The sequence below is a fragment of the Drosophila pseudoobscura genome, chromosome 2, assembly GCF_009870125.1.
Source record: "Drosophila pseudoobscura strain MV-25-SWS-2005 chromosome 2, UCI_Dpse_MV25, whole genome shotgun sequence".
Taxonomy (NCBI): Eukaryota; Metazoa; Arthropoda; class Insecta; order Diptera; family Drosophilidae; genus Drosophila; species Drosophila pseudoobscura.
Window position 1 is genome coordinate 4,937,920 of NC_046679.1, and position 21,750 is coordinate 4,959,669.

A 21,750-nucleotide genomic window follows, 5' to 3' on the forward strand; every position below is an offset into this window, starting at 1 on the left:
CATCACACTTTGAAATCAGAGCATGATTTGAATTTTCACACATCAGAAACAACCATTTAACATCCACACAAGCACTCATATCTTTCCACTTCATGCAGCTTTTTCCATTAGGGAAAAATGTCTGTTCGCGGATTTATGAAATTCTTTCGCAACAAAATCCACAATCCAATTCGCTTCAATGGAAAACGTTTTACGAGCAGCATGAATAAACAAGTAAAGGCACAAATACAGACATTTTTCGTTGTTTTATGGGCTATAGAGATGCGTTTGCATGGGACCTATAACACGGCGTATGCGCAATATTTAATTAAATTGAGTACACGCAGCGCCCCCCTCGGTTAAGCTCAAATGAGGCTCGGAATGCAATTTGCCAACACCTTTAATGCCGTTAAAAATGCTCATTAAAAGTTTACCGCAAACAGGGCTCTGCGATATCCATTTCAACCAGGGCAGGTCCTGGGTTATCTCCGTGGTATCCTTTCGCAGGTATTAAATTTTGATTTTGGTTCATGGCAAATTGAGGGTAAAGATCTGACTTGTATGAAGTGGATGAAATCAATATTTTAAAGACTCGATGGCAGCGCCGTCTTTAAAGAGTCCGCATTGATAGCTTCCAGCTCGGTGATGCCATTTTCCTTCATCACGAACACCTCAAAGTTGCGCATGTTGAGAACGACACGCTCATGGACTGCTGCCACGCATTTCTTCAAGACGTGGTAGGCTGTCGGTTCATCAATGTCTGGCGAATAGTCTTTTTGGAAAATGGAGTTGAATACGGGCAGTCCCAAACCCTGGCCACTATATGGAACGGACACTAAGCCCCCGAACTCGTCGATTTGATGCAATTGAGGTCCCCCCCGCGTATCCCAACCAGCAATCAGTGCAGAGACCTTAAAGTTCAGATTCACATTCACACTTGAATATATCTGTTTGCCAGCAAAGTGAGCCATGCTCCTCACGGACGGACTTTGTCCATTATGTTGCACTCTATGCAAAGCCATGTGCCTCGCGATGAAGCTCATAAAACGTTGCGGGTCTCCTCCATTGCCCGCGGCAGCAATCACGGCAAAGTCACCGAGGCGTTCTATCTTCGATTTGCCTGGAACATGGTCTTAAATGAGTAAATGTATTCCAAAACGTAACCATTCGAGCTAACCTTGACCCAACACTAGTAGGCCTTTGCCTACCACTGTGTCAGCGGAGATTAGGACGAAATCCTTCCCCTTTATGGCCAAAATGGTATCCATATTGTATCGTAAATGTCAATGCTAAATGATAGTAATGCCTCGTACTGGGAGTAAGTTCATATGACATATCTAAATCGGCAAGGCCTCCTCTGACTGTAGCATCATTAATCAAAGCTTAAAGATATCCTTAAATTCAGTCGACTCCAGATTGTATATCCTCTCTGTGAGTCCTTGCCCCTCAGCACAATAATTAACACACGGACTTGGACAGGACAGCAAGGATGAACGGAGGTTGGGTTTCTTTGTGCGCAGCAGCTGTTGCATGGAATGAACCCACCTAGCCCCCTAATGCCCACTCTTCTCCACCCTACTCCGAGTGAGATTTGCGAGAAAATTGTATAGTTTATATACATATATCTTTGCTGACGTTTACCAGCTCGGTGCGACTGCGGATTTGCAGAATATAATTAAATTTTGCCATGCACAATAAACAACAATTTGCCGAGCAGCATTTGAGTGAATCTGCTCGGCGCTTTTCCGCCTCAAAGTTGAGCTAAATTCCGATTGAGTGATAGCCAGAGCAGAGCCAACATATTCGCTTGGTTGGACTCCTCGTCGTCAGTCTGTCTTGTACTCTCGCGCAGCTCTGGTGGCGCTCTCTTTCCTGTCCGCTTCTGTGTTCGTGCCGTGGTACGTGTGAGTGTCTGAGAGAGAGATAGAGAAAGAGAGAAAGTTCCTTTCACGTGCATGCAGATAAACAATGCAGAAAAGCACATCGAAACAACAAAAGAATATCGTGATATAGCTACAAAAATAATTGTGTTAAATTGCTTTTCTTCCATTGCATCTGGCAGCCATAGCTACCGACCGATTCGAGGCACACGGAGCCCCACATATCAACTCCCAACTCTTTACGTAAGTCAACAGACTAGGAACACCTTTACCTTATGACTACTTTGAAATGACTGCTCTCGTGTGTAGACTAAGATCCGTCGGACTGTTTGGGGTAGAAAATCAATAGCTCGATTCTAAGTGTTATCCAGGATACACACAAATGCACGGAATGTATCTGGGACCCAGATGTTTTGTAGGCAACGGTGCTCCAACTAATGAAAAAGTTATCGAGAACCACGTTAAGGGCTTCTAGCCACCCTGTCTGTGCTCTGCCGTTCTGTGTGTATCATCATCAGCTGAGCATTCGCATTCTTTCATGGTTCAGCAAACGCTTTCAAGGCTTTAATCTATGCCATTTAATGGGTCAACGTAGTCCGTAGTCAGCAGAATCGCTGGGTAGATAGGTCTGGGCCATACAAGGGTGATTTATGACTTGATAAAAAAACGAGGATACACGAGGGTTTGGGTACGAGGGCACGCATCACAAATGAATGGGGATTATGCAAATATTTTTGCGATTTCCTATTCATAAATATTGCTTTCTAAAGACTTTAATCCCTCCTAAGGATCCCCCACAGGCCCTTAGAGGCATATGCAACAGTTTTGTTGTCATTCTGTTGCTTCTGTCGCGTCTGCTTTTTCTCATTTAAAATTCAAAACATAATCAGCAGCCTCGTAAATATTGTTCCAAAACAAAAACCAACAAACTGGACAAATTCGGGGACCCTCCACGCCACCGCCACTCAAGGGGCACTCTTGAGTGCCCTGGGTTTGGTCAGGCTAATTGTTGTTAGCCTTGAACTTTCACCCTCGAACAAACAAGAAAGATACTCGCATTTTGCCGCATAGTGTGGCCTAACTTTGGGGGAGGCCATGGCCTGCGGCGGAAATTGCCAACGGCTAAGCCGACCCTAAAACATTTTGCTAGTCGCAAACGTTTCAAGGGCTCAAGGACTCAGATCTGATGCTGCCCCACACGAACACGCCCAGGCCTTAACATTGGCACGTGACGTTTCCCTGACGTTTTTAATTAAAAGCTGTCCAAATGCTGTTGCCACTGTTTCCTCCATCGTTTCCGTTTTGCCACTGTTTCCCCTCGCCCCGTTCTCCGTGTGGCACGCATTTAAATGGTCTCAGCAGGGGCTCAAGAGGGGGCTTTACATTTAAAACACGCCTTCACTTTGCGCTTTAGCAGTGCGAGCTATTAAAATTCCATTTTCATTTAATTTCTCTTTTACAGGGTCCCGCCGCAAGATGTCGCTGCTGCTCACCGGCATCAGCAATTCCCTCTCCGACGAGGAGCTGGACGAGTAAGTACATACCACCCCCCGGAAACCCTAAAACTAACCAAGTTTGTGGCCCAAAATTAACTGCACGGCTTCAACTTTCCTTTAACTTCATTTGAAGTTTTTGTTCTGCATCACCAGAAAAAGTTTTCTGTCAAGAAAGGAGAACAATGCTGGTGCCGTAAATTTTAACTTGGGCGAAACAATGGCCACCCTAAAAACTTACCAAAGAAATTCCTTTTACCTGAATGTTATTGTTGATATTTTGATATCATAACCTTATGTCCCAAATCATTAGATATTATCTTATAAATCTTGTAAAAAATCTTTCCAAGTTTTACTTAAATTGTTTTGGGAATTTAGTCTCCTAAAAGTATAACTTGTAAAATTTAGAAATTTCTCAAAAATACTTTTGTTTGAACCAAAAAGTATACCACAATTGTCCCAAGAATTTTAGGAGAATTTCCAGTGGGAACCTACCAACCAGTAGATTTTTCCACGATCCCTTCTTTTCTAATTAAGAAAATCCCCCTTGATGGCAGCCAAATCATTTCTAATTGACTTAAGCTTAATGCCACAATAGCCCTAAACACACACAAATTGCCTTTAATTACTGGCTCATTCAGATATCAGCAATGGGTTTATAAATAGATGTGCCTAGGACCAAATTTTCTACAGAATTATGACCTGCAGTGGAGCGTAGGCGTAGGCGGGCACAAGGTCGAAGGGATATGAATGGGGTAGTCGACAGCCACAGGCGTTTGTTTATCGGCCCCCAAGGCCCACGCATTATCCGGAATTGTGGGTAGACGATGGGGTAGTACGTGGGTGGTTTTCTGCCATTACTCATACGCACAGTAGCCGAGAAAGTTCTAGGACGAGCAAAATAATACAGAACCAATTATCGATTGGCCTTGGAATATCCTAGCCAGAGAAGATTGGACCCGATACCCATTCCAGAGGCGTTCCCAGTGGCCTGTGAGTAATGCAATTTGGGATGAATACGATTAGGGTGACAGCATGACGTGACTTGGCAGACTTTTGCTTTCTCTTTGTCATTTCTCATTTCTCATTTCTTGGGGGAAAGTAATTCTCTCGAAGCCGCCTGCACTATCCCCATCATCATTTGCATTTCTCGTTTTACAGGCAGCCTCATTGTTTGGCTCTTGGCTTGACCTTACTCTTAATAATTACCCAACCAGGTCTTATCGGTACCCCAGCAGCCAGCAGCCAGCAGGCAGAAGCCAGAAGACCTTTATGGCTTTGTTCAGGCAAATGCAATTACTTTTTCCACTTGGCAGCAGGCAGTAGGAGAGGTCAGGTAAAGGTTGAAAATTGTGTGTATTCCAGAAGGAACAACATAGGATCCATTTAAAGCTCTCTGATTAATGATTTGCGCCGCAACGTGACATGTGAGAAATTTATTCAAAGCTTTTTCACGACTCATAAGCTCGCAGATGGTTTTCCCCCGCCCTGGGGTCAGCTGTGGGCCAAGGTGGGGATGGGTGTTCGCTTAGGGTTACAGAAATAGATCAAGTATTTCAGTTTAGGACACGGCTAGTGGCTGCCACTGACATTTGTTGCTGCCACAGACAGTCGAGTCGTCGTCGTCGTCGTCGACAGAAAGCACTCAAGTAAAATGACCCAAAGGAAAGACTTGAAATGGTCTAGTTTCAGTCTTGTTTTCCCATGAGACAGCGTATTCCGAAATGGGATCCGTACTTCAGCTCGATTTACTTGTTTTGTCAATGAGTTTTTCTTTTTCAAACCGTTATTGGATAACAAATATTGAGAAAAACACTTGATACACTTAGCTCGGCTTGCATTTGCTTGCATAAATAACGGGTTTTGTATGGCTTTAATGGCAGGCAAAGTCCATCAATGAACCAACTGTCGGTTACGGGGAATCGGCCAAGTTAATTACGGTTGGCATTAGCTGAATACCACCTCTTTCCGCTCTCCGCTGCGATGCTATTGCTGTGAGTGTTTGGTGTCGTTGGCGACCTCAAAAATCAGCTTGCGAGCTACTTCACGTACATAGCTCTCGGCATACCAATCTGTATCTCACTCTTTCTATCTTTATCTGTTATTATCTGCCTCTCTTTCCCTGTCTCTACCGATATGTCCAAGCACAGGCGAGCCCCCTTTTCGTTTTCATTGCTTTGCTGGCGCTTTTGCTCTTTTTAAGATACCCTAGTGAGGGGTATTTTAAGCTAGCAGGCACTTCAAGAAGATACAAATTACATATGGTTTTATCTAATTTGTATTAAACCTTATCGTTCAAGGTTAGAGTTATTGCTTATATATGGGGTATACGAGTGGTTCTGATGACGAAACTAGGTCTAGAGGCTCTGTCGAAACAATATACCTTTGACACGGGTCGGCACGGCCCTATCTATTGTGAAGAGTCGCTGCTGCACTGCAATGAACCACTGCCGCTCACGTACACTATAAAAAAGCAGCAGGCCTTCGTTTGGCCTCGGTCATGCGACTTCGGCTCTTGTTGTCTCACTTTTTTGGCAGAGCGTAAACACCAGTTGGGTGTTCATCCGTCGACAAAGAAGGACCACGCTGCGCAACTATTTGATAACATCTTTAAAAGCTCTTGTTAACACGAAAGTTTTAGCACGAACTATTGCAAGCTGCAAATCATTTTCCCAGTGTAAAGCACTAGACGATGCATAGCATCTCAGTTTTAAAGGTAATCCAAAATATCATAGTGTTCTGTGATATTCTAATTCGTAGAATGATCAATAATAAACAATCTCCCTATAGCCCAATCCTTTTAAATTATATATATCTAAAATTCATCTGAAAGGGTACATAGGAGCCTCGGGCCCCAAGCTAGACTTTCTTTCTTGCTTGTATTTCTTTTTTTTTCTTTTTTTTTCCAAGTTCCCTTTTTGCTGTGCTCACTCTTTTCCTTTCAACTTTTTGTGTCGATTCGCTGGCTTATGTGCAGACATTGTGCTCCTCTTTGGACTGTCTTTCGCTGTCGCTTCGCTTATGTATATTTTATGACTCGGCTTGAATTTACCCACAGTACTTATATATGTACATATGTACATGCATATGGATGAACCCCACCAAAATCGTATGGCGCAGGGCCGAGAGTAGGCCTGGGGGACTGACTGTCTGGCAGTTGTGGAGCAATTCTTGGAGCTCGTGATGAAATGAACATTTGCCGAATCACTAGCTGAATAAATACATATAAAACTTAAGTTTGGCCATTTCTTTTATTGATTATACTTTTCACATTTTCGGTTTGTTTGATTCTCATTTGCAAATATCAGAGTTGAAAAATGTTAAGCTTAAGCATAAGCCAAGTCTCCGAACCAGTTTATAAATATGCATAGTTAAAAAATTCCATACCACAATTAGCATATATTAAGAATAAAGCTAATGATCCGATTCGTCGAGAGTCTGCCGCACAGAACACCCTGTAATTTGGCACACGCCTACATTTATACACGAGTACATATTGCAATTTGCAATAGGGATTACGCAAATTTGTTATGTTTCGCTGCATTCCGTGGCTGAGACAGCTATAAATTGCACTTGATCAGCGTCTGCTGCGGCTGCTGATTGTTATCAGTGAGACAGAGAGAGAGAGAATTGACCGTGACCCTTACATCATGTCATGTGGCATTTATTAAGATCTGTACAAATCAAAATGCGCAGCATAAGTGACATCTGAACTTCCGTTTCTCGGGCAGAGCGAATACATCCAACGGTATTCATCATCCCATCCACCATTCGTACCGTTCGTAGTCGCTCGTTAAGAGCGCTCGTACCCGCCCTCGGCTAGCCCGGGTATATAAGACCCGGCGGAGCAATGAACAATTTTTTTGTTTCGCTTGAAACGTTGACGTGTACACATCGCTTGTTCGTTTTCGTGCTGCTTTCGTGTTCGGGTTTAGTCCCTCTCTTTGAGTGCGTTTTTATAAGTCCGTTAGTGGCTAGAAGGCTGTAAGGACACGGTGACATCATGCCACCCACAATCACTGCCAACAAGTCGCATGACTTTAAGGCCCACTACGATCTAGCCCATATGCAGGATGGAGAGACAGACGATGCATACGTGCAGAGAATCACGAGGTAAGGATGCAAAAAGAACGAAAACCGGTTGGGTTGGCATAGGTTCGAACTTCACTCAGCAGCTGCCGTCTAGCAGGATTCGGGGGTTGTTCGGGGTCCTTGGCGGGCCATCGAACCACCTGGTGACTCAGCCAATAGATGCTCTATGTAATGGAATGCGCAATGCAGTCTCTAGTTGGCATCATGACACATCGCTCTGCTGGCACTCGGATGGCAAAGATACTAAGAAGCAACGATACCTCGGAAGAATCAAACCAAACGACACAGAGGCACAGAACAGTTGGCCAAATATTTGCTCTTGCCAGTGGGGGTGTGTCCGACCGCCAAACACCCTTCCTGCCCGTACTGATCCGGTTTCAATAGTCATCAATCAGAACGCGTCAAAGCACAGCATTATGATCGGATGTTTGCTCAAGTACTTAGGAAATTGCTCATTTGTATACGTACTATAAGATTATCAACCTTATCAATCAAGGTCAAGACTTTGCCGAGAGACTCTCTGATTATGCTTATGTCACAGAGTGTTCTTGCCATTTGTTTTGCTCACAGTTGGAACTTGTTTTTGTTTTTGGGCAAACATATATGTGTGTATGTATATTTTTTCGGCGTTGACGCACTTGATAATGACTCTGGGGGGGCGCGTTGGCAAATTTCGGGCCGCTGCCTTCTCATACATTTCCATTATGCAAACTTTGATTAGAGAAGTGAAATCCGCTTTGTTTATTTAGTCATCGATTGTGTGCATAGTACACCGAATCGCGGTGGTTTTACTCTCTTTCAAATAGCATATCACATAGCATCGATGACGAAACCTTCCCATAAAAGACTCATTAAACCACTGACACTTTTTATTATCTACGCTACTCGTATTTCTCCGAAATAGATAACAGTATATAACTATGTCAAATCAGAGCACGAATTTTAATGAGTTTCGCTTCGGTTCGGTGTTAATAATAGACTTACATTTGGTTGAAAGTTGAGTGGAGCTCGTACACACATACTTCGAGTATCTGCCTTTATATACCCTTTAAATGGTGGCCTGGTGTCTCATTTGTATGCCTCTATTTCACAGATACTCTGATGGAACTGTCAAATTGCGCAACTCGAACATTGAGCTGATGGACCAGGATATTCTCTATCATCTGGCTTTGGGCAGTGAGAGTCATGATTTGCAAGAGATGTTTGGCGATGTTAAGGTGAGACAAACTATCAAATTTCGCACTATGCATTATTCATACGAGTTTTTGATCGGATAATGAGGGACAAGACCAGACCTAGACCCTGTTTTACTTCATTATATGTTTCAGTCTTATTAATTGGTAAATTAATTAACAATCCTAATAACGAAACTTGATAGTGCAGTTTCCCCTGCAGGGATCCCCCTGTCCCCTTTGTGTTTTACAATTATTTACCTTTCTGAACTATTCATATATTTTCTTATAACGCTGACCAGTTCGTTTGCATGGGCGGAACACCGAAGCGCATGGAGAACTTTGCACACTTCATTATGGACGAGATAGGTTACAAGCTGCCCGCTGGCACCCAGCTGCAGGACATCAGTGCCTACTCGTATCGCTACTCGATGTACAAAGTTGGTCCTGTGCTTTGTGTCAGTCACGGCATGGGAACGCCCTCGGTCAGCATTCTGATGCACGAGATGATCAAGCTGATGTACCATGCCAAGTGCATTGATCCGATCTTCATACGCATCGGCACTTGTGGCGGCATCGGAGTGGAGGGCGGCACTGTCATCATCACCGAGGATGCCCTGGATGGTCAGCTTAGGAATTCCCATGAATTCGTAAGTAAAAGTCCTCTAAAAGCTCTATGATCCAATCGAAAATACAACACTCCTCACTTTACAGACCATCCTTGGCGAGACCGTGCACCGTCCGGCCAAGTTGGACAAGAAGCTGGCCCGTGATCTGAAATCCCTGCACAGTGCCGACGATCCCTATGACACCATCATCGGCAAGACCCAGTGCACAAATGATTTCTACGAGGGCCAGGGCCGTCTGGATGGCGCCTTCTGCGAGTTCTCCGAGAACGATAAGATGGCCTACCTGGAGAAGCTTCGCGACCATGGTGTGGTCAACATCGAAATGGAGAGCACCATCTTCGCAGCCCTGACCCACCATGCCGGCATTAAGGCAGCCGTCGTCTGTGTGGCTATTCTGAATCGTCTGAACGGCGATCAGGTGAACGCCCCCAAAGAGGTCCTGCACGAGTGGCAGCAGGTGAGAAGCGGTGGAAATCAAATCTGACTGAATTAACGCTCACCCAATATCATTTATCATTCACACACCCACAGCGCCCCCAGATACTTGTGGCACGCTACATACGGAAGGTGCTAACCCGCGACGGCCAGCTGAAGAATCTGTTCGGGCATCAGGGATCGATAAAGTCGCCCCGTCGCTTCAAGCTCGTCCAGCAGGAGTCCCAGGCCCACGAGTAGACACTCGATCATCTTGCCTGTCCCTATCATTTGAGGATACCCTCTACGAATATCGGTGTCGCATCTCTCCAGTATACAATGGTGTTTCAACATTCCCTAGTTTAGCTCTGCTTAAGTTCCTAGCTTCATTTCCGTGTATATCAACCTCATTAGCTTATTTAAACCCAAGCATATTGTATGTATATTCATTTAGCAATAAAATGCTGAACTGCGTTCCCTACGTCCCCCAAAAATCTAATACGTATATCGTATATCGTGTAACCGTTTATATTTAGATATACATATATCAAAGGTTATCAAAAATAAATGAAATCACAAAATGGTTTTCGAAAAAGGAGAACAAAGCTAATAACAAAAAGATAAAATAAAAAAAAATTGTTAATTGTTATGTTGCATATTCTACATGGAGCTAATCGATAATAATGAATGGATTCATAACAAATAGTTCCATGAACCTAAAATAATATTTCATAAATTATTCAATTCAATTGTATTGTAATTCCTAAACATTGGTTAAATGTAAATGTTGATTAATGTTGCTAACTTATCTCAAGCCTATATACTGTATAACGAAACCAACAGCTAATCTTACTCTATCAAATTCTATCAATCCAAAACAAAATCAACCACAAAATGCTGAAAAACAAACATAAATAGGCACTCTAAAAATTATACAAGTTATATTGTAAAAACGAAGTTTACAACAATTATGAATATTTCAACAGTATATTAAAAACAAATTGTATTTAAATGACACCAATGGTCAAATTCAATGGGGGCTAAATATTTAAGAAAGAAAGTATAGATAATCATGACTAAAGCAGAATGAAATGTAGGAAGGCAGTCTGCTGTCCATATATTTTTTATATATGGCATTTAGTCCACTGATAGAATCACCTCTTACAGCACATCATCAGGGTATCAATAAGGGTCAAGGGAGGATGTTTCTGACCACATGGCACTTCTAACACGAATCTTACATGAATTCAACATCCGAACTTCACCCAAAAATATGCTACAAAATTGCATTTCTACGTGATACTTATACTACACTACAAAATCCTTTGAATTAACTGATTTTAATTTCCATTGCGACGCAAGGATGATCTAGGTGCTCCCTGAATCCCAATTGTTTTTCAAGCTGCCAGTAGTAGGATATCCATTAAAGAGGCCTCCCAATGCCTAAGCTTAGCTCTTCCCGATCAGTAGAAAATCTTGGACCGCCAGCGTCTTCTATTGTCCGTGGACAGTGGATGCAAAGCGGATCCTTCTCGCTTTTAAACCTATGTAGGTGTTATTTAATGCACCCAAGTGCTGTTAAGAGCTGCAATTAGATGGCCTGTCCCGGTGCCCCAAAACCAGCCAGAGCCAGAGCTTGTGTCTGTTGCTGCTGGTTGATTCTGCTAGATTCTGCTCCCTGGTCTGCTGATTCTCTGCATTTCATCTTGCTTCCCGTTTGATTTTACGCTTTTCTACAAAGGATTGACTCACAATTTTCCGATACGTTTGACAGCCCTAGAAAGGCCTACTTTTGAAATTACCCTTACCAAAATAATAAAAAATTCTCATTTTTGTAATATAGTACAACATAGCAGCATTGAGCTGGATTTTCAGAATTAGAGTATACTTATTGAGCTGGAGCTCGTGTCGACAGCGTCTAAATGGAGTAAGTTTCGATTTGAGGGAACTGTGTGTCTGGTAAATCCTTACTTAATTCTTCTCTCCAGTTCGCTGAGCGTAGCCATATTTCTCTATGGGCGTTTCTACTTTAATTTGTTGTTCCCCTATGGCTCTATGAACGCGACCATTCAAGAGGCCCTCGGAGAGGAATATATGTTGAGGAGCGAAGAAGAATTTCCCGAGATGCGTCACATCCTTTTCCTGCTTTTATTGGCGTTCAATGTGTGTATGGAGCTGTAGCAACAATCCATCCACAATCCGTAATGTTAAAAGCAGCAGCATGATGTTTCTTATGATTTTTTTATTCAAAAATTTGCTTATCCTTAAGGTGAGAGGTCCTAGTGATCAAAATCAAATTTGTTGGAAAAAAACTAGTGTTTTACCTGAAATTTCACAGCTAATCTGAACATATTGGACAAAACTTGAGAGCCTAAGAAGCATCCACACAATGCGGTGAGTGTTGCCCTAATGGAAATTATCTAGAAAATATGTACATGTTGTTTAATTCTCGCAGTCACAGCTTTTTATTGATACGGCTACCAGTTGAATCCGTATGGCTACACAAACTTGACCATTCAGGAGGCTCTTGGAGATGAATATGTGATGTGGAGGGGCGTCTTCAAACACTTATGAAATACACGACACTCCTCTGTGTGTAATGGCAATTAATAATTAAGCCACTAGCTATCAATACAATACAATACAATACAATACGAAATGTTAAAGCCCTCCATCAAGAGTACACAGGCGGCAGACTTGTGCGTCTTGGGGTAGCCGTTGATGCGCCCCTAATTATTAAATGTTACTTACATATGTACATATGTATATTTATATAGTATGATATGTATTGCGCAGCGGCTTAGAGCCAACATTTTTCAAGCACGCGTTGTTGGGCTGCCTAGACACGTACTTTTGCCGACTCTGCACGTCTTGGGTGTTTTGTCACGTGAAGCGGCTCATGTAGTGTTCCATCCATTTGAAGAAGCTTATGATCGTCTACCGTCGGATAGCTTATAAATGTACAATGTACATATATACATATTTATTTGTGGGAAAGACCCGTTTTGCTGCTGCGCGAGTGCAATTGGAAGATAAGCCCTGAACTGCAGACATATAACCGCTACTCAGTCAGTATGTTTCCCCTTTTCGTACCTTTTTCTCATATCTTCTAAAAAGTGGAGAGCGTTTCCGACTTCTAAAAGTATATATATGTCAGATTTATATTAAAGTATTGTGTATTAATAATGTTTAGATCGAAAAAGAGTACAAAGTGTAGTTTCAAGGGTACAATTATTGAGTGTTTTCTCCCGACTTTTAATCAACTTTTCGCTTCTGCTTCCAAAAACCCACTCCCATATCGATAACCCCTTATCGGTTAGGTCTTTTAAACATCGGTTAAGTCTGGCTATATCGGTTAGGTCTTATCGATGGTATCTTAAGTTCGAATGTTAATTTAGATGGGATAGTGTTAACTGCTTGATACACTGTCCTTTACATTCGGCCCTCCTGCTCATCTTCATCTGTCCCAGATGATAATATATCATCGTTCTCTGAGACTTTCTTGCGCCTTCCCAATGTTATCTTTCGCTTGGTCGCTGTTAAACTGCGAAACCAACTCCTCGTTGAGCATTGTCTGTGCATCTTTGTCCCAATCATGACATCGAATGGCGACGACTTCAACGATTTCAGTTCAGTACTCTGCCAGCCGTCGACGCGATCACAACCTCGTCCAGCAATCAGTCGCGTTCAAGTGTCGCATAGTAGGTGACGAGCCCCTCGTAGTTCTAAATAAAATAATATATGTATGTATGTACATATTACATATACATATTCGTGTGTGTTGATATTATTAAATGAGCTTTTAGTGGAAAAATATAGATAAGATTATCAATTTGGCAACACGCTGGCAACAAGAAGGCCTGATCAATGAGAGTGTCTGAACGTAGCCGCTTTCCTTGGCAGTGTTAATTCATAGAGGGACTACCCACGCTGTATGTTGACTTTTTTCCGTGAACAATTTATTTTTTTTCCTAAAAACTTTTTGTAAATATTTTTTCAAATAATGATAATAATGATAGCTGTAACTGTCATAAATAATGGCATACCAAAAACTTAAATTTTCATTGCGAAAACCCGAAATATTGAAAAATGGGTGGTATGTTCACTTTTTTCCGCGACTGTATATTTCTTTCTTATGCTAGTTCTAGGCACGTGCAACTCTTACGGACAATGTCGCAAATGTAAGACACCATAAAACTGACCGGCTATACACAGATATCTGAACAAGTACAATCTTATCAACAGCATACAATTGAAGAATCACCACCTAGATGGCATGTCAACCGATTTTTTGTACCATCTGGCAATTAATGTGGTCGACACCAAGGACACCAGGGACATTCAGAGTCAGTTTGGCGATGTCAGGGTAAGGCTTAGGTCAATCAATCGCATGTGAGTCAATCAGGATACCATCTCCACAGTTTATCTTAACGGGTGGTACCTCTACACGTATGCTGGAATTAGCGAAATATGTGCGAAAATTGTTCGGTGTGGAGGACACTAGCGATCCTGTGGATCTGTGCAAGAAGGGACATCGCTACGCAATGTACAAGGTGGGACCTGTGATCTGTGTCAGCCACGGTGTCGGCTCCTCCACCTTCAGCGTTGTGCTCCACGAGCTGCTGAAGCTGGTCCACTACGCCAAGTGCAAGGATCCGGTTTTCCTGCGTATCGGCACCTGCGGCGGGATCGGTGTACCCCCCGGCACGGTTGTCGTAACGAAGAATGCCTTCAACGGCTTGCTCCGCAACGAACACGAGATTGTAAGTGGATCCGCTTCGGTTGAACACTTCAGTTAGTTAATTATTACCATCCCATTTGCTAATTAGGCAATTCTCGGAGAGCGTGTGGTGCGACCCGCCCAGTTCCCTGAGAGTGTGATCAAGGATATTCTGGCATATGGTGCCCGGGACGATGATGGTTTCCAAATCATAAGTGCCAACACCATGGGCACAGACTGCTTCTACGAGGGTAAGTGTGCAAGGGTCAAGTGGGTCAAGTGGTTCATAGAAAAAGCCATAGCCATCACAATGCCTATTGGATTGACTTAGGTCAGGGACGTACTGATGGCGCCATATGTGAATACAGTGCTGAGGACAAGATGAAATTCTTGCAGAAGTGCCATGACCTGGGCATTCGCAACATCGAAATGGAGGCCAGCATGTTCGCTTCGGTCACCCAGAAGATTGGCGTGAAGGCTGGCGACATCTGTGTGACCCTACTCAATCGTCTGGACGGCGATCAGGTGAGCTTCCGAAATATCCCTAGCCAAATGTCGCAAAAGTTTAGCGCAAATAACTGATGAGAAAAACTGTAAAAAAGCATGCACCCTCGTTCTCTATCTGAGCGTTCGGTTTCGGTTTTCTGTTGAGCAGTTCGTATCATTCCCCTGACAAGTGACACTGAAAGCCCGCGAAGCTTGACATACGCAAAACGACTTTTTGAATCGATGTCCACGAGCAAACAGTCCGAGAATAAGCAGAGGCAAAGAGAACGGAAAAAACTGCTCGTAGTCTTTTTGCTGCAAGTGTGAATAACACTTATTTTGCGAGCTATTATTTGCCGCAAAACCAATAAACCAATAAATGAATCAATGAATCCACAGGTTGACTCCGAGAAGAAGGAGGAGTATGAGCACCGCCCCTTCCTTGTTTTGGGTCGCTACATTCAGGAACTTTTGAAGAAATAAATGGCCATTTCCACACATGCCTTGGCCTTATACTATCAACGTTCCAAAGTTCAATATTTCATAAAGTTGTATCTAAATAAATGTGTCAATTATATCTCCTCTATAAGCAGCTTGTTGTTCCTTTTGGTGTTGGTCTGGGGCATACGTAGCATTGCTGGCAACGAGGAGGAGGCTTCGCTTATGAGTGGCTGTGTCTGCGTCTTGGGTGCGGATGCAGTGGGAGCGTTGAATTTATTGCCCAACGCTTCGGCTGCAGTAATCAGTTTGCTTTTGACCACACGATTCGGTTTCACCAGCTCGGCCAGATCATATTCCTTGAGAGGAGGTGGCTTCGCCACTGGAACTGTCTTCGCCACTGGAACTGTCTTCGCCACTGGAGCAGTCATTTTTTTGGAATTATCCTTAGGTTTGGCCGGTGCATCTGGCTTTAACTCCTCAATCATCAAACGGGTGGCATGACTCGGAGCAAGCTCTCCGAGCTGATTCTTTAGCAGTTCCAGGGCATTTAAGGCAGCAGCATTATCCGGCTGCAGGTCTAGAACGCGCTGGTAAAGATGGAGGGACTAAAGGAAGAGAATTGCCATCATTGCCATCATCAATAAGAGACACTTTAATTACCTCGCGGCGACATCCTTGGGCATAGCTGGCATCAGCCAGGCGAAGACGAGCCTTCAGATTGTCTGGCTCCATTTCCAGACATGCCTTGCAGTCCGATATAGCGGCTAGATAGTTCTTCACTTTCATATCTATGAAAGTAAAAACAAGTGCCGTTAATCTTTCAAAAGCCACTAACTTAATCTTGACCCTCGTTGAAACTTACGCGACACCGCGCGATTGTTGTAGGCCCGAGCTGCATTCTCGGGATCGTAGATAATGGCACAATTGTATTCTTCTATGGCACTTTCGTACTCCTTCGACTTGAAGTATTCGTTGCCACGTAAACGACGTCTGAAATGAGTCGCAAATCAACAGAAATCCTGAGAATGAGTTGGATGGTACCCACTTTTCAGCGAATTGCTCTCGTTCCACCTGGCTTAGTTTCTTTAGCTGTTCCTGGAGGCGCTCCTGTAGTTCATTCCTTTCACTTTTCAACACTTCTTCAGAGATCGGAGTGGGGTCTGGTCGATTTTTTTGCTCTTCCTGCTCTTTGGTGCGCTCCTCCGCCAGTTCCATGCGCAGTATTTCCTCGTCGGGATCGTACTTGTCCCATTTGTTGTAGTCTGTTGAACGGATTCGCTTTTCCGTAGTCTTTGGGGGCTCTGGAGGAGCTTTTACTGGCTTTGATGGCTTAGTGCTGGATAAATCCGCGTCTATTTTGGCCGGTTTCCGCATAGGTGCCAAATCCAAACCCAAGCATTCCACGTCATTCTTTAGTTCGTTTAAGGCATTGTCCTTCGACTTGATGTCATGTGTCCAATCCTTAAAAATAGATAATGGAACTCTAAATGTTCAATCTCCTAACGACAGCTAGATTCCGATATTTACCAGAATGGGTTTAAGTTCCTGTTTATCAAGGATATCGCTGTTTTGTATCGGCTCCTCGTAGCGGAACAATTTACTGTTGGGCTTCAGCTCCTTCAGTTTTTCCTCGGAACAACGCTGCAGGTCCGGGAAATAGCCCTCCTCCCCAGATCGTAGGATTTGCACAATTTTCTCCATTTCCCGTGCATTTTTACACGTTTCCACATAACTAGATGGTGGAAAGGTATGATGTTTCGTTTGAAGTTATTTTTAAACAATCTGCATACCTAAAATCCAGATGGCTCAAGGGCATATTATATTTCTCCAACAAAGTCTTCCGCTTTTCCATTTTGAATTCTTTATATTTCTATTCGCACAGAGAAAAAAATATAAACTGTCGGTTTTTCTGTTTGTTTGGAACTGACATTATCGATTCAACAAAATTTGCGTCTCACCCGGCCTACTTGACAACAGATATAAACAGCAATCGTGTTGTGGATATTTTTTTTATCGGCATTTAAAATTAGAAATTAACCGAAACACTGGGGTGAAATGCAGAACAAACCGCATTTGGCTGAAAATTGCGTTTTAGCAGCTGTCCGCCAACAAGGTTCTATGGTGTAATGGTTAGCACTCTGGACTTTGAATCCAGCGATCCGAGTTCAAATCTCGGTAGAACCTGCATTTACAAAATGTGTTATCTTTTTATGAATGTTATATAATTTCATTTGTTTTTAATTTTAAAATATTTTTTGGAAACAAATTTCACATCGTGACAGTATCTGAAAGTTAGTTGGTGAAATTTTTCGTATTATATGCCCATGCCTTCCGCGCCCACTTTTATTTGGTTTAGTGGCAGCCTGACAACACGGTTCTATGGTGTAATGGTTAGCACTCTGGACTTTGAATCCAGCGATCCGAGTTCAAATCTCGGTAGAACCTTAAGACACCAAATGTGGTTCACTTTTATACTTCTTATAAAAACTCATTTTTGTACCAGCAATTTTGACAACAAACACAAAGTGAATGTCAAAATTTTAATGTCGATAATGCAGTTGTCTCTGCTGATAGTTACATCAATATGTAGTTGATTTGTAGAAGTAGTGTAGTTAACGTGTAGTTTTACCATGCACGAATTTACTTAATTTAGTTGATTAAATCTTTCTGTAGTTTTCCAATATTTTAGAGCGTCTCACAGTATAATGGCGAGAATATTCATTTTAGTGCACGAGAGTATTGTATATCCCGTGGAGAATAATGTGGCCGGCCTCCCATTGTCGTGCACTGACCACCGGGAGAGCAGACCATCCATATACTTTTTAATAACTAACAAAACATATTTGTTATAGTTTTAATGAAATGAAACAGGCTTTTATTTAAAGCAATTTAATGCTTATTTAGCTTTAATTGCTTACGTTCCATATTATGAAGAACATCGTAAATACATCTCTTGGCCTCTAAAAACAGATCGTCGTCCAATACTAGTAACTCTTTTGCAACAAATTGTGTGAATTGCTCTACAGATTTTTGCTTATGGCTCGAGGGATTGTCGTCTGGCTGTTCGGTACTCTCGTCTGTCTCCTCTGTTTCTTCTAGGTCCTGCATGTAGTCTTTACAAGTTTCTGAATCATTATTATTAGCGTTATTAAATTCACTAAAATCTACAGGGCTCTCAACTGGAGAACACCCTTCATCTGTGTGTTCTAAGAGCTGATTTGTAGCCGAATCACTTGGGGGTTCTGGATGGCTAGAAGGTGCTTCTGCTGCCTCTTCAAGGACCCAGCAGAAGGAATCATCGGAGTCGTTGGCATCTTGCTGTTTCTGTTCTTCCAAAGGATCTGGAAACTGACTACGAGATTCGGCCTTCATTTTATTGGGAAACCAATCGTCGGAACTGCTGCTGGTATCGTGATGTGTTTCAATAAGTATGCCATTCAGAGGGCCCACCACATCCACCAGTTTAGCATAGTGAATCCACTCCGAGTTGGCTCCATAGATTTCATGTTCAGATCTAAAATTGCGTAAGAATTTAATAAAACTGCTGCATAAAGGTTTTCGAATGCTCTCACTTGAATGTACGCTTCAAAGATTCCATTTTCGCCTTAACGTCCGAGGGTATCTTGTCCAATCCTACGCCATATGTTTGCAGCTCATTTTTCATAGCTCGGTAGATATCCGCCTTCTTCTTTCCCTCTCCCAGCAAGTCGCCCACATAGTTCTTCCACACTTCAATGAACGTAACTTCCTCTTCAATGGTCCAATTCCTGCGTGGACGCTTGGGTTGTCTGAGCTTGCCTGCTTTGGTGTATAGTGAATTCGGCTTTGAATTTTGGACACTCTGCTTGGAATTCTTGGCGTTGCTAGATGAATGCTGTTTTGCCGGTGGCTCCTGGCGGTCCTCGTTTATTTTTTGCTTCTTTGCCGATGGCTCCTGGTATACCTCGCTCGTTGAACTGCTGGGTGGCGTACAGTCTTCCTCGTCAAGCAGCAAACTAGTGCACTCGTCCACATAGACCTGGTTGAACGGTTTATTATCTGGAATATTTGTTTTTCTTGATCTGGTTTTTCTCGTTTGCTTAGCAACGGTTTCGTCGGAGTCGAAGCTCTCTTCCAGCTCTTTTAATTGCGTTCCGAATATTGTTTCCAGAGTTTTAAAGTGCCGCCATTTGCGCGTTTGCAACTTTTCATCACCTTTTGCGATGCTGCAAGTACGGAATATTTTAAAGCGAGTCCTGATGGCCCAGCAAGTGACTTTACTTACTGGAAATACTTGCGCTTAAACGAGTTCATTTTCATTTTGATTCCCACGGGATTTATTTCAATGCCTTCAAATCGGAACTCGTCCTCCAGAAGTCGGCAAATTTCAATTTGTGTTTTGCCGCTGCGGTACAGATCCAAATTGTCGGACCAGATCCGAATGAAGGTGTCCTCTTCGGCGGGGAGCCATTTGCGCTTGCTGCCCACTATAAAGATATGTTAACTATTCCTTTTAACAATTAATCCTAAGCAAAACTTACTTTTTTATTCGGACTATTTACATCAATTGTTATTGTTTACAAAATTCTACTGTTTCTAGAGGTGTCACACCATCTATCGCACTATCGATAGTATCGATTTTTAAAATCATTTCGTTCAAAACTATCGAGTTCAACTTATATCTTACATATTACTCGTTTTTGTAATTCCGTGGAATATTAATAGCTAGATAGATCTCTCAGCTCTGCCCGGATAATTTTATCTGAATAATGAATCAATTTTCTAATTGACTGGCTTATTTTAAATAATTGCTTTTATTGGATTTCTATGTTGAAAATGAAATTTAATAAATTGAAGAAATTGACAAAATATACCAATATATACCGATATACCGTAATCGATGGTTTGACAGCTCTATTCTGACCGATCCTAATATACCGAAATATACCGACTCATTTCAAAATATACCATACATATACTGACGAATTCAAATTATTTTATACACATTCCTCGTTTTTGATATTCCGTGGAATATTACTAGCTAGATAGATTTCTCAGCCCTGCCCACATCCTTTTATCCGATTAATGAACGTATTTTCAACTTGACTGGTTTAATTTAAATACTTACTTTTATTGGATTTTGCCTAAAAAAAGGTTTTAGCGAAGAGGTCAAACAAAAAAAAGTTAGACAGTAATCGTTCCGCGCCGGAGCGGTAGTGTGACCAAGTCCAAAAGAAAACCAAGTGCCAAAAATAAAGTAAAGTACCAGAGCTGCGCCTGCGCGCTCTTGATTTTCCTGCACTTCATTCAAAAATCAGATGGAAAATTAAACAAAATAAGAAGAAAAGCCATTTATATTGAATAAAATTACGTAAATACATAGTTTATTTCCAATGTTAAGTATAAGCTTTAAAACTTATTTACATGGTTGTGCAGCAAGCGATATAAGTATTTTAGTGTTGGGCTTTACAAAATACATAATAGGTACTTGTACATTAATAAATATATATGTGTTTATATAAATGTATGTATTTTTGTGTGTGCATGTAAGTGTACGCTTATTGCTTTAACAACATTTTTAACCATGCATTAAGGACACTCATTTTTCCACCCCATCCCATCCCACCCATCCTTATGGATGGTCGCTTCTTCCCGCAATATCTTAATAAACTGTAGGCGTGCACTACCTTTCTTGATTTTGATGTGACTAAAAAATAGATTTTTGGTTTACTTAGTGCTAATTTGATTCGCTTAGGATCTACGTAGGTGTGCACAAAAGTAGAGTACTTGACAATCATGGTTCATCATATCATAGTATACAGATAAGATTTTACAAAAGCAGCATTAGATCTATTGTTACTCAAACACGATGTGCGGTGAGTGCTCTCACTATTTCTGCATTAATAGGAACGTTACAGAGCAATACCAAGAAGCAGAAGAAGCCCGACTTATAATAAATAAATATACAATTGCAAAAAGTATATCGTTTACCTAAATTATGTTGGCTAACTTACACGTTTATATCACTTTTCGCAAATAATTCGTTTTCTTTAAATTAATTTGAGGCTTTCGAATGAATACAAATAATGGTAATAGTTATCATAATAATTAAATCGCGTTTTTGGTTGAATTCAATTTGAGTTTTCTTTTCTTGTTGTTCTTTCTTCAGCTTCAGCTTTAGCCAACTTAGAAGATGTTAATCTGGAACTCGCTGACAATGCCCTCGAGGAAGTTCTTGAGGCTGTGGTAGGAGTGTGTGCGCCAATAGATATTATCGTTGACCTGCTCCATGGCCAGGTTGATGGCTGTCTCGACGGCCCTGAGGCCCAGCTTGCGGCAATTGACGGCCAGGTCCTGCAGCTGCTGCTTGTGGTACTCCTTGTTCATGTAGATGGTCAGGGATTTGATCATCTCGGAGAGGGTGGAGAAACCATCGCCGTAGCTGTGAGTGATACATGGGAGATA

The 21,750-nt window shown here is 42.2% G+C and overlaps 6 protein-coding genes, 1 long non-coding RNA gene and 2 other non-coding genes across 21 annotated transcripts in view; 5 read left to right on the top strand and 4 right to left on the bottom strand.

Annotated features, from left to right (window-relative positions):
- Positions 1–361: 361 nt before the first annotated feature.
- Positions 362–1,313, bottom strand: LOC6896894 (probable proteasome subunit beta type-2). The gene is made up of 2 exons (XM_033377198.1): positions 1,157–1,313; positions 362–1,099 (listed from the first exon to the last, which is right to left on the bottom strand). The coding sequence occupies exons 1-2, from the start codon at positions 1,245–1,247 to the stop codon at positions 564–566; spliced, it is 627 nt and encodes a 208-aa protein (XP_033233089.1). The 5' UTR covers positions 1,248–1,313; the 3' UTR covers positions 362–563.
- Positions 1,314–1,807: 494 nt separating this feature from the next.
- LOC4800734 (uridine phosphorylase 1) lies at positions 1,808–10,647 on the top strand. 3 transcript variants are annotated; one of them, XM_015183214.2, is made up of 7 exons: positions 1,808–1,877; positions 2,042–2,102; positions 3,322–3,391; positions 8,538–8,661; positions 8,919–9,266; positions 9,331–9,702; positions 9,777–10,647. In XM_015183214.2, the coding sequence occupies exons 3-7, from the start codon at positions 3,336–3,338 to the stop codon at positions 9,918–9,920; spliced, it is 1,044 nt and encodes a 347-aa protein (XP_015038700.1). In that variant the 5' UTR covers positions 1,808–1,877; positions 2,042–2,102; positions 3,322–3,335; the 3' UTR covers positions 9,921–10,647. The 3 variants fall into 3 exon arrangements, with proteins under 3 accessions (XP_015038700.1, XP_003736298.1, XP_001357952.1); XM_003736250.3 differs by having other exon boundaries at positions 1,868–1,883; XM_001357915.5 differs by lacking the exons at positions 1,808–1,877; positions 2,042–2,102; positions 3,322–3,391 and adding an exon at positions 7,208–7,465.
- An 823-nt stretch (positions 10,648–11,470) lies between these two features.
- Positions 11,471–12,309, top strand: LOC117183394 (uncharacterized). Of its 2 annotated transcripts, none has more exons than XR_004468549.1 (4): positions 11,471–11,586; positions 11,648–11,928; positions 11,998–12,053; positions 12,115–12,309. It is a non-coding gene; the product is annotated as an uncharacterized lncRNA (long non-coding RNA). The 2 variants fall into 2 exon arrangements; XR_004468551.1 differs by having other exon boundaries at positions 12,121–12,309.
- A 930-nt stretch (positions 12,310–13,239) lies between these two features.
- LOC6896895 (uridine phosphorylase 1) lies at positions 13,240–15,457 on the top strand. 6 transcript variants are annotated; one of them, XM_015183378.2, is made up of 7 exons: positions 13,240–13,364; positions 13,802–13,840; positions 13,905–14,025; positions 14,081–14,422; positions 14,489–14,630; positions 14,711–14,904; positions 15,265–15,457. In XM_015183378.2, exons 1-7 carry the CDS (start codon positions 13,255–13,257, stop codon positions 15,346–15,348), a joined length of 1,032 nt encoding a protein of 343 aa, XP_015038864.2. In that variant the 5' UTR covers positions 13,240–13,254; the 3' UTR covers positions 15,349–15,457. The 6 variants fall into 6 exon arrangements, with proteins under 6 accessions (XP_015038864.2, XP_033233076.1, XP_015038862.2 ...); XM_033377185.1 differs by lacking the exon at positions 15,265–15,457 and adding an exon at positions 15,035–15,067; XM_015183376.2 differs by having other exon boundaries at positions 13,298–13,360.
- Spag1 (Spag1 axonemal dynein assembly factor) lies at positions 15,356–17,806 on the bottom strand. 2 transcript variants are annotated; one of them, XM_015183100.2, is made up of 7 exons: positions 17,265–17,806; positions 17,097–17,176; positions 16,834–17,038; positions 16,352–16,767; positions 16,169–16,296; positions 15,967–16,094; positions 15,356–15,911 (listed from the first exon to the last, which is right to left on the bottom strand). In XM_015183100.2, the coding sequence occupies exons 2-7, from the start codon at positions 17,156–17,158 to the stop codon at positions 15,438–15,440; spliced, it is 1,413 nt and encodes a 470-aa protein (XP_015038586.2). In that variant the 5' UTR covers positions 17,159–17,176; positions 17,265–17,806; the 3' UTR covers positions 15,356–15,437. The 2 variants fall into 2 exon arrangements, with proteins under 2 accessions (XP_015038586.2, XP_001357953.3); XM_001357916.4 differs by lacking the exon at positions 17,265–17,806 and having other exon boundaries at positions 17,097–17,246.
- On the top strand, positions 17,419–17,490 carry TRNAQ-UUG (transfer RNA glutamine (anticodon UUG)). The gene has a single exon. It is a non-coding gene; the product is annotated as a tRNA-Gln (tRNA).
- Positions 17,680–17,751, top strand: TRNAQ-UUG (transfer RNA glutamine (anticodon UUG)). Its single transcript has one exon. It is a non-coding gene; the product is annotated as a tRNA-Gln (tRNA).
- A 373-nt stretch (positions 17,807–18,179) lies between the features above and the next one.
- LOC4800736 (uncharacterized) lies at positions 18,180–19,927 on the bottom strand. Its single transcript, XM_003736251.3, has 4 exons — positions 19,827–19,927; positions 19,571–19,772; positions 18,879–19,511; positions 18,180–18,820 (listed from the first exon to the last, which is right to left on the bottom strand). Coding segments are annotated over exons 1-4 (1,461 nt in total). The 5' UTR covers positions 19,828–19,927; the 3' UTR covers positions 18,180–18,195.
- An 867-nt stretch (positions 19,928–20,794) lies between these two features.
- The window catches only part of LOC4800737 (aminopeptidase N), a 30,926-nt gene continuing 29,970 nt past the window's right edge, over positions 20,795–21,750 (bottom strand). For all 4 annotated transcript variants that reach the window (XM_033382929.1, XM_033382925.1, XM_001357918.5 and 1 more), the window contains one exon: positions 20,795–21,727. In XM_033382929.1, the coding sequence (XP_033238820.1) occupies positions 21,472–21,727 (256 nt within the window). In that variant the 3' untranslated portion in view covers positions 20,795–21,471. The remainder of the gene's footprint in view (positions 21,728–21,750) is intronic.

Bases quoted from the DNA above. Each gene is read 5' to 3' on its own strand.
- LOC6896894 (XM_033377198.1), bottom strand. From the start codon at position 1,247: ATGGATACCATTTTGGCCATAAAGGGGAAGGATTTCGTCCTAATCTCC. The intron at 1,100-1,156 runs GTTAGCTCGAAT...ACCATGTTCCAG, and splicing joins CCTACTAGTGTTGGGTCAAG to GCAAATCGAAGATAGAACGC.
- LOC4800734 (XM_001357915.5), top strand. From the start codon at position 7,356: ATGCCACCCACAATCACTGCCAACAAGTCGCATGACTTTAAGGCCCAC. The intron at 8,662-8,918 runs GTGAGACAAACT...AACGCTGACCAG, and splicing joins AGATGTTTGGCGATGTTAAG to TTCGTTTGCATGGGCGGAAC. The intron at 9,267-9,330 runs GTAAGTAAAAGT...CTCACTTTACAG, and splicing joins TTAGGAATTCCCATGAATTC to ACCATCCTTGGCGAGACCGT.
- LOC6896895 (XM_015183378.2), top strand. From the start codon at position 13,255: ATGACATCGAATGGCGACGACTTCAACGATTTCAGTTCAGTACTCTGC. The intron at 13,841-13,904 runs GTAAGACACCAT...TCTTATCAACAG, and splicing joins TTACGGACAATGTCGCAAAT to CATACAATTGAAGAATCACC. The intron at 14,026-14,080 runs GTAAGGCTTAGG...CCATCTCCACAG, and splicing joins GTCAGTTTGGCGATGTCAGG to TTTATCTTAACGGGTGGTAC.
- Spag1 (XM_015183100.2), bottom strand. From the start codon at position 17,158: ATGGAAAAGCGGAAGACTTTGTTGGAGAAATATAATATGCCCTTGAGC. The intron at 16,768-16,833 runs GTAAATATCGGA...TCTATTTTTAAG, and splicing joins AGGAACTTAAACCCATTCTG to GATTGGACACATGACATCAA. The intron at 15,912-15,966 runs GTAATTAAAGTG...CTCTTCCTTTAG, and splicing joins CCCAAGGATGTCGCCGCGAG to TCCCTCCATCTTTACCAGCG.
- LOC4800736 (XM_003736251.3), bottom strand. The intron at 19,512-19,570 runs GTAAGTAAAGTC...CCGTACTTGCAG, and splicing joins TTTAAGCGCAAGTATTTCCA to CATCGCAAAAGGTGATGAAA. The intron at 18,821-18,878 runs GTGAGAGCATTC...ACGCAATTTTAG, and splicing joins TCTTTGAAGCGTACATTCAA to ATCTGAACATGAAATCTATG.